Below are 8684 nucleotides of genomic sequence, written 5' to 3' on the forward strand. Positions count from 1 at the left end.
CTCCAAAACTACGTCATATTTCAGTGATGGACAGAGGAACAATTAGCAACATAATATATGTTAATGCTCCTGCTCGGACTAACTAGATTATTCACATCCGCCCTCTTGCACAAACGAAGCCTTTGTCCAAAAAGGCATAGCCACCATCAGTCAGTCAACATTACTGTTGTACATCACTGTGTGTTTTGATGCAAGTCTGGATGCAGATCAAAAGTTTCTATCTTGCAGCCTTGCCAGAGGTATGTGCTCTCTGTGTGCTTCCTAGTGCAAGAATATCCTGGGGAGATAATCATTTATTACAGCTGTACAGGCATGGTGTGTGTGTGACCTCAAAGATTCATATTGCTTAGTATAGTACCACTTCAAAACCACCACAAAGTGCTGATTTTATTTGTGAGGAGGTGTTGTGTTGAAGAGTGAACTTGTGAACTTGGAATCTGGAATTTAAAAAAATGTTTAACTTTAGCTTTGCTTGATAGGCATAGTCAAGATTTTTTAAAATATAAATCTGTAAGTAGCAGACTTGCAGATGGCAAAGACTGCATAAAATTTCAAATACATGTAGAGGTGTTAAGTTTTATAAGTTCACTGTGGTTGGTGAGCTAAATGATCAGAACACTTTCTTCAACATCGTCAAAGAATAGCAAAAATGATGTGAATATGTGCACCTCATGTTCAGTCATAAAAGACTACATTTTTTAATCAGACCAACTGCTTATTATTTGGTCGCTGGGATAAAAAAAAAAAGCATCATTATTCAGCAAACAGTCATATATGGTAATCAAAAAATAGGAAAGTTTGAGAAAGTGCTGAATATTATTTGTCAGCACAAACGACCACAAACAGGACATTTTTGGAAAGAAAGAAGTGTTTTGCTCTGTCTGTTTAGATTATACAGTGGTGTTGTCATATATATCATGTGACATAGCAAACACACACTCATAATACACTATATTTAAAACTTACAGGCAGGAAAAACTTTCTTGTAAACAAGTACCCTCAAAACATTTTATAATGCCATAACACCATGCAAAATCCGGTCATAGTTTTCCCTGTAACAGCCAGTTACAAGTCTTGACACTTTCCGCCGTGGAACATTCAGTCCACTTTTATAAACAGTCACATCCTCGATCCGGAGTGAAAGTCAGCTGTTCCGAATGTCTCAGCCAAAGAGGAAAGTTTGCAAGAGGTCACGGTGAGGTCATTTGGTTAAAACAATCCCTTTCATGTCGCGTGTCCATCACCAAACCGCCATATGCTGGGCTTTGACAGTTGCTGCACGTATTTCACCTCTTGATCTTCCCTATCTCTTCACACAGCCTGGAGAGGTACTGTGTGAGCTTAACCATCACTATGATGAGGGTCCCTCCTGTGAGCATGCAGGAGGGCCAGAGCAGCGAGTGGAAGACGACGCTGTGGTCGTACAGCCGGGTCAGGAGTACGGTCTCCTGCTGCTCGCTGGGGTCGTAGTAACAGGGGACCTGCTGGTTCACCTTCAGATGATCAGAGATATTCATGATCATGGCGTACATGGCGGCGCTGTCCTTCTGGCACCTGGGCACATAGAAACACTGCAAGGATAGGATTGAAGGACGCTGAGGTTATCTACAGGGGTCAATTAAGCAGGCATACTTTTTGTTTCTTTGATGGGGGTGAAATTTCTTTTATTCACAACACTGGATACATCTCCCTCCATGTATCACATCTCTGGCATTTCAGCTTGACCCAGAAAAATTACAAATAGTATCGACTAACATTTCCCGAATTGGAAGTCTACAAAAAGGCCAACATCTGACAGCCGTTGTCAACATTTGAAACGGTCCAGTAATTCCCAGTATTTTCCCTCTGGCACTGTACTCACTTCAGAGCTGGCGTCCTGGGTCTCTTCATTGTGAGATAAACGGCTGACACGGCCCGTGTTATTGACGCTCACGTAGACCTGCAGACAGGGGTATTTGGAGACTCTCCAGCAGTCTGACGCACAGTTGTAGGAACAGTTCATGTCTGCTGTGACCGTGGAGTTGAGAACAACACACACACCCTCCTCTGTCCATACACTGTTTTGACATTTAAATGGAGACCCAATTTAATGCAAAAAAAAAAAAAAAAGGCAGAAAAACAATTTGGGGATCTCAGAGTATGAAATCAACTCGCCTTGGGGTATAATTTGCTCCTGAAAATCTGTATTTATTTTTTTTGCAATTTTCAGGTTGAGAGAGCAGTGGAGCAGTTTGTCAACAAGCATATCTGATGAATAAAACATACTTCTGACAGGATTATCAAAGTTAACTCCTTCACAGGGCTTTCAAAAAAAACAAGAAAAAGACAACAGGCCTGTACCTGTCTGCGTAGGAGCGTAAAATGGTGATCCCCAGGACAAAGTACATCATGATGGAGGAGAGGATCATTCCAAGACCCAGAAGAATGGCCCGATCTTCACCGGGCTTTAGGGCTGTCACTGTCTTCTTCTTGTCCAATAAATCTACCTCACGGAATTTCTGGTAAATCGATCTGATGATGGAAGAACAGATGAAGAGGACTCGCGTCATTACTTAGAAGCCACAGTACAAATACTATAATAGCCACAGTATGATATAGCCACTATAATATTATGACATGAAAATAAAAGTGCTTGATAGTTGAAAGAGTTTCTCTCTATAGACCACTGGAGCTTTATTCCCCCTCTGCAGTATTTTAAGCCAATTTTTACCTCCTTTCATTTCCTCTGCTTGATCCGGCCGTATTTTTGGCCCCTGCCACGAAGAACATCTTTCCTGATGATCCTCGTCCTCCTCTGCTTGCTGAAGCAGAATGGAAAGATTGCCGAAACGACCTGTGAAGAGTTATAGCCAGTTTTATGTTTAGCTGTCCTGAAGGATTTAAGTTTGTAACACTGAAATACATCGTTCACTAACAGAAATCCCAAGTCACCTCCCACAGCACAAGGCAAAATTTTGAGAAAAGTGAACAACAAATCATACTGTACCTTTGGTGCATATTTGCTGCCAAACTCTGCAATTATGTACAGTTTTTTAGAAAAGAAATAGCAAGTATATGCTTCTCCTAATGACCCTGCAAACAGCAGCTCCTCATTATCACTGTATTATGATGTGTTGGGGCAGAAAGCACCCCTGATATAGTGGACTTCCTGGTCACAGCCACCAGGTAAACATCTCATTTTGAACACAAAGCAACGCTGCAAAAGGGTAAACAAGATGACAGATAGCCACAGATGAAAGGTGTTAATGCTGATGAGGCGCTGCATGAAAAACCTACCCGCTGTATCCTGAACACTTCTGCTGTCAACACAAAGTCATTGGTTCCTCTCTCGGCACAACAACAACACCTTGCATGTGGCACCTCTCATTCTCTGCAGATCCTATCATTTGGAGAAAACACAGCTTTCAAAGCAACACATTGCAGCTTTAGTCCTATAAATAACATTTTCCTTGATTTGGATGCAAATGAATGGACAACTGAGACATTATGAGTTATTAGTTCTGGGTCGAATGAGTATTAATGTTGAGGTGAGGGTCGATGCAAACCCACTCTCGAGATTGCCAGGCGTTTATTTAAAAACATCATTTAGAACAAATGTATTTACACAGGCACGTTAGTAGTTCTGTGTAGTCATATTATCAATTCTTTTGCTCAAAATCTAAAATGTGACAAAAATAGTCAAGTTAAAAATGAAATCCTATTGTTTATTTATTCCAACTCACATGCAGAATAATCAGTGCAGAATGGATCATTCAGTCTGCTAACATGTGAGCAGAATAAGCAGGCTCTTTTCATTTTTGCGGGGGATAAAAACCTTGCCTTGAGTGTTGGGAGCCAAATAGTTAGAAAACAAGCCAACAAGTTCCTGTCAGATGAGTAATTTCCTCTTTGTATTACATTCCCAGCTGCTTAGGGGAAATGTTGCTGAGAGACAACCCCAGTGTGACACAAGACATCTGAAGGAAACCATAAATATTATCTACACGTATGTCTTCCTCTAAACATTCCATACCCTTTTACATGCATACCCGCCCCAAAGAGTCACACTTACATGAATTTTATGCTCTGTCTTACAACTTTTCTCCTCCGTATGAGCACGCTGGCCACTGCCTCCCGAGTGCTTCAAGTTCCACACATAACTGTATTGATTTCAGCTAAACATGGACACACACACACACTTTGAGAATGACCACCTTTTACTGCTTGTATCAACTTTACAGTTGAGCTAAAGGCTTTTAAAGGCTTTTAAGAGCGGTTCATTAGTTGGAAGCTGTGCCTCATGCTCCACAGAGGCTGGACTTACTGTGGCAGGTGACTTCCTACCAAATAACTTATAAGGAATGGCGGTGACGCTGTCTATAATGATTTATGGGGAAGGCAGTCTCGGCTGACCTTGCAAGCCCTCCCAAGTTGCCTCCAAATTAGGGAAACGAACTTAAAACATTCAAGAAAAAAGCTCAAAATGTGAAATACACATTTTCCACACTCCAGATGGGTGTTATTTAAGTGTTTCCTGTAATTTTCTTACACAATAACATTTTCTCAGTTATCAAAGCTGACAGTGATGGAAATTTTATCCACTTGAGGCAGTAAAAAAGTATGTTAATTTTGCCTTAAAATCTGAAAGTATAAAGTAAGTGCAATGACTAAAAAGACATTTTTTATCATAAATAGTATGATCATCATCGAATGAAAGTGGTTCTCTGAATGTCCAATTGTCTGAAAAATTTGAAAAATGTAGTTTAAATAATTTTGCCTCCTCGCTCATATCATCACTGCTTATTTAAAAAGCTACTGAGTCTGCAGCGTCACCACATGAAGCAGTGGAGGGAGACAGTTTTTGTGTGTCTGAGAAGATGCTCCAAGGCCCGGTAATGTTTGAAACTGCTTACACCAGCGGGAATGGATTGTTCAGATTTTCCTATTATCAGTTTAATGAACTACGTATGCTGAGCCAGAGGCAGATAGGATCAGCCAACCTCGCTGTATATTCTTTATGGGTGTGTCCTTGGTTCATATTTCTTCCAGCTGCCTCTTCCCTATGTTGAAAGCTTGAGTGAATGAATGATGAACCAAAATGGCATGTGGCAGACTACATAATTGTAGAGCAGGTGTATCTGCTTATTTGTATCTTCCTTTTTTTTTTGATATCACAAAAGTGAAATAAATGGAAAAAATAGAGTCTAGCTTAAGGTTGAAGTTTTTTCTTTACATGTCTAATCGCTGATCTTTGATCCTGCAACTTTTGATTTAGGAGGTGTTTACTCCCACTTTGCGTGCTTAGCACTGTGGCATTCAGAGCGTCGCCTGCTTTCAACACGCTCTTTGATGAAGAATGTCTCAAGATATATTTTTTGCCTTGTCCTTCCAGTGATTATTGCTTCCCTGTCAGGTGCCTTAGTGTTTGGTGCCTTTGAAAAAGTCATGAGCTCTACTGTGCGGCACCCCATAGAGCAGTAAACACTTACCTGAAGTGCAACAATAGTGTGAACAGTGCAAGACATAATAAACTGCATGTCTCAATAAGCATTCTGTACATGCCATTAATATTTTTGCACACAAAGCGCTGTCAAAACCCAGTCATCCATACATAATTGAATGAAGTGTATTTTTCAGTCGTTTACTTCCTCGTTGTTCCTCAAACAGGCATTTGAGATTGATCAGGGAACCTCTAAATAAAATTTTAAAATTTGCAGTAGTTATATTATACAGCAAGTTAATCACAAAATACATTTTTTGTAGCTCCACACATAGCTAAATCAGAGCTCTTATAAATCAATTCCACATGTATGCGAGCAGTAAGTATAAAATCCTTTGTATTGCCAGCTGAGTGCTGTGTGTTGACTCTCTATTGTGTGCTGGATCATTTTGAACCACATGGTCTGTGATATCTGTGTTCACAGTCTCAGTGTGTCTCACTGGTGCCTGTAATAATCTCTTTCTTTGCACATCCAAACTGTAATAAGCCCCAGCTTTTGTGTGTGACTAACATGTGCTAAGTTGAAATAGCAGTGATAATATGTCCAATCTGTCAGGTCCTACCTCTTGTCGCTGGGGCTGTTATGATAATCCAGACTTTTGGCTACAACTGTCAGCAGTGGCTCTCCAACATGGTCTGGGCTCCCAGGGACAGCAGATGGCTACCTCTTATTTAAACTCTTACCCCCAAGCGAACAGGATGCCTGCCATACCTGTGTGCGTAATATGAGTTCCCTGTACAATGCTGTCATGCTTAAAATGAGTTGGTCCCAGCACAATGAATCTCCACTGTACCTCCAAATAACTGGCTCTGACAGGCTGCAGCGTGGGCCCGTTGCTATGTTTGTTACAGGCACTGCTGCACATCCACAGAGGAATCCAGGGCCAGTTATTTCAAACACCTCTGCCTTGCCGTGTCACAAAAGTACAGTAGCCTATGTATAGGCAACCACTTCAAACACTGTGAAAAGAAAATTTGGCTACATTTGGCCACAAGGTGTCTCTGCAACCTCAGAAACTAGAGAAAGATAAATTGGGGGTGGGGGTGTTCCCTCTTTTAGAGGTCAATGCCTGATAAACAGGAACAACTCATGGATTGCCTGGATATTCTGTGGTGAATGTTTTATTTAGATGAAAAGACAAGTAAACGTGTGAAATTTGGTGGGAATCTGCTTGGGAGGACCAATCTGATCAACACATTGGTCATAAATGTCTTTTGTTATATCTTTCTTTTTTTTTTAAAGATGCACAGGATCTGCAGAAACATTCATTTTTAGATGATCTAGAGCAGATGAACACTGTAAATGGTGGTAGTGTCCAGGGGTCTCCAGAGACTGGACAACTTCTCAGGGTCAGAAAAGCAGAAGAAGCAATTCATAGGTAATTTTTTTTACCATGACAAAAATATATAATATGACACATTTTACAAGCAAATTGAATCTATGGAGGTAATATATTGTTTCGCAATGCTTCAGTATGTCCTCTCTGTAGGACTCATTTCCAGGACAGTACTGGTCTGACCAGCTGGGGGATTTTCCCTCGCAGACCCTAGCTGATGAGCCATCTTGGCTGCAGTCATTACTCATTCCCCTTAGTGTGTGTGTGTGTGTGTGTGTGTGTGTGTGTGTGTGTGTGTGTGTGTGTGTGTGTATGTGTGTGATTAGGAAAGTATGTCCCTTATAGCAGCAGCAACAGCAGATCAGATTGTGTAAGAAGGTGCACACTGCTCATCACTTTACTTCCTGTGAGCTCCATCCAGCTGCTGACCAGAGAATACAGTGTATTAGAAGACCATCTCCCCAAAGAACTCCAGACCTCCTTCCTGCCTCTTAGCTCAGATATGTTCCCTTTTAATTATACCCTGGTCACTGATTTAGCCTTAAAAAAATAACATTCCCATTGCATACAGTAAGTCAGCAGGAAAACACATGCACAAATATAGCAGGATGAGAAGAAAAAAAAGACTCAAGGGCACATGGTAAGGCATTAGTATTTATTTGAGGTTAGGCCTAAACATAGCTACAAAGAAGTGCAGACTGTCTTCGAATGCCACATTTGGAGGTGAAACGATGTTGTTACAGGGGGGATGAAAGGCGATTCTGTTTCTTTGTTTCTCCTGATCTAAAAATAGCTCTTGCTGAGCAGGCAACTAAAGCCAAGATGCAGTCCCTTCTCTTGCTCCCTTTTCCTCTTTTTCTGTCGCTCACCATCTCGTGCTAATGATGCATGCGAGATGAATTTTAAGTTAGACGTGTTACAGTTATTAGGTCAAGCTAGTCTCGTTCAATATGAATTGATGTTATAATGAATTGCATAGCGGGGAGAGTTATTAATATTTATGCGGTGACTGAGTGCAGTGTCACCAGTGCTGCTGTTTATCAGTCTGCTGGAAGATATAATAGAGTGGAAGGCTGGGACTCTCCAGTGTACATGTTTTTCATCGTGCTTCTGATCTTTCATTAGATGCTCTCGTAAACATCTGCACCCTCAATGAGGAAAAAACAAATCATCAGCCTGTCGGAGTTTGTATTCTGTGCATGCACACTTGCAACAGAGAATCCCAAAAGCAGGCGTTACATATTCAAAGGGGTTTACACATTAAAAAAAAGAATCACCGATATCCTGTTAATATTGATAGCATGACATTTTTTTTCCAAGAAAATTAGGCGTTGCCTTGAAGATCTTACACCACCTGCCCAGATCTCAGATATCTCAGATATAGCCTCTACAGTAATCTCCAGTTCATTTCCTTTCTTCTTCTGTACACACACAAACAAGCACACATGAAAATGAATAGGCAATGCTGCTGTTGCTAAGGCAGTTGATAAAGCTTGCTGCCACTTGTGTGGCTGTATCCAAGCAATTACACAATGCCAACAGGTCCAGCACATATTTATCAGTGTTGCCGCTGTGCTCGCATCCCTAGCAACCTCATACAGATTAGTTCCCCACCTCCACATAGATACCATACTGCTGTACTCCTTCTACTCTCACATTTATGGAGGGAAACTGTGCTAATCTCATTTTTATGTCTATGATCTATTGAGAATGATAGAGCTACTACGGCAGCACAAACCTAACTTAAAGATTTAGGAATTCAGGCAGAGATGTATTTTCTATTTTTTATGTATGGTATACAGTATGTGCATGTACTGTATGTGTATGTAAAAATGGATGAGTAGAATTTTCAGTCACACAAGAAGAGG

General features: G+C 40.9%; 1 protein-coding gene across 2 annotated transcripts; it reads right to left on the reverse strand.

The window, feature by feature from the left end:
* Positions 1-734: 734 nt before the first annotated feature.
* On the reverse strand, positions 735-3418 carry LOC121909081 (calcium-activated potassium channel subunit beta-2-like). Of its 2 annotated transcripts, XM_042429474.1 has the most exons (5): positions 3277-3418; positions 2711-2833; positions 2341-2511; positions 1862-2057; positions 735-1571 (listed from the first exon to the last, which is right to left on the reverse strand). In XM_042429474.1, exons 2-5 carry the CDS (start codon positions 2767-2769, stop codon positions 1287-1289), a joined length of 711 nt encoding a protein of 236 aa, XP_042285408.1. In that variant the 5' UTR covers positions 2770-2833; positions 3277-3418; the 3' UTR covers positions 735-1286. The 2 variants fall into 2 exon arrangements, with proteins under 2 accessions (XP_042285408.1, XP_042285409.1); XM_042429475.1 differs by lacking the exon at positions 3277-3418 and having other exon boundaries at positions 2711-2876.
* Between the last annotated feature and the right edge of the window lie 5266 nt (positions 3419-8684).

Source organism: Thunnus maccoyii, chromosome 12 (genome assembly GCF_910596095.1).
Source record: "Thunnus maccoyii chromosome 12, fThuMac1.1, whole genome shotgun sequence".
Taxonomy (NCBI): domain Eukaryota; kingdom Metazoa; phylum Chordata; class Actinopteri; order Scombriformes; family Scombridae; genus Thunnus; species Thunnus maccoyii.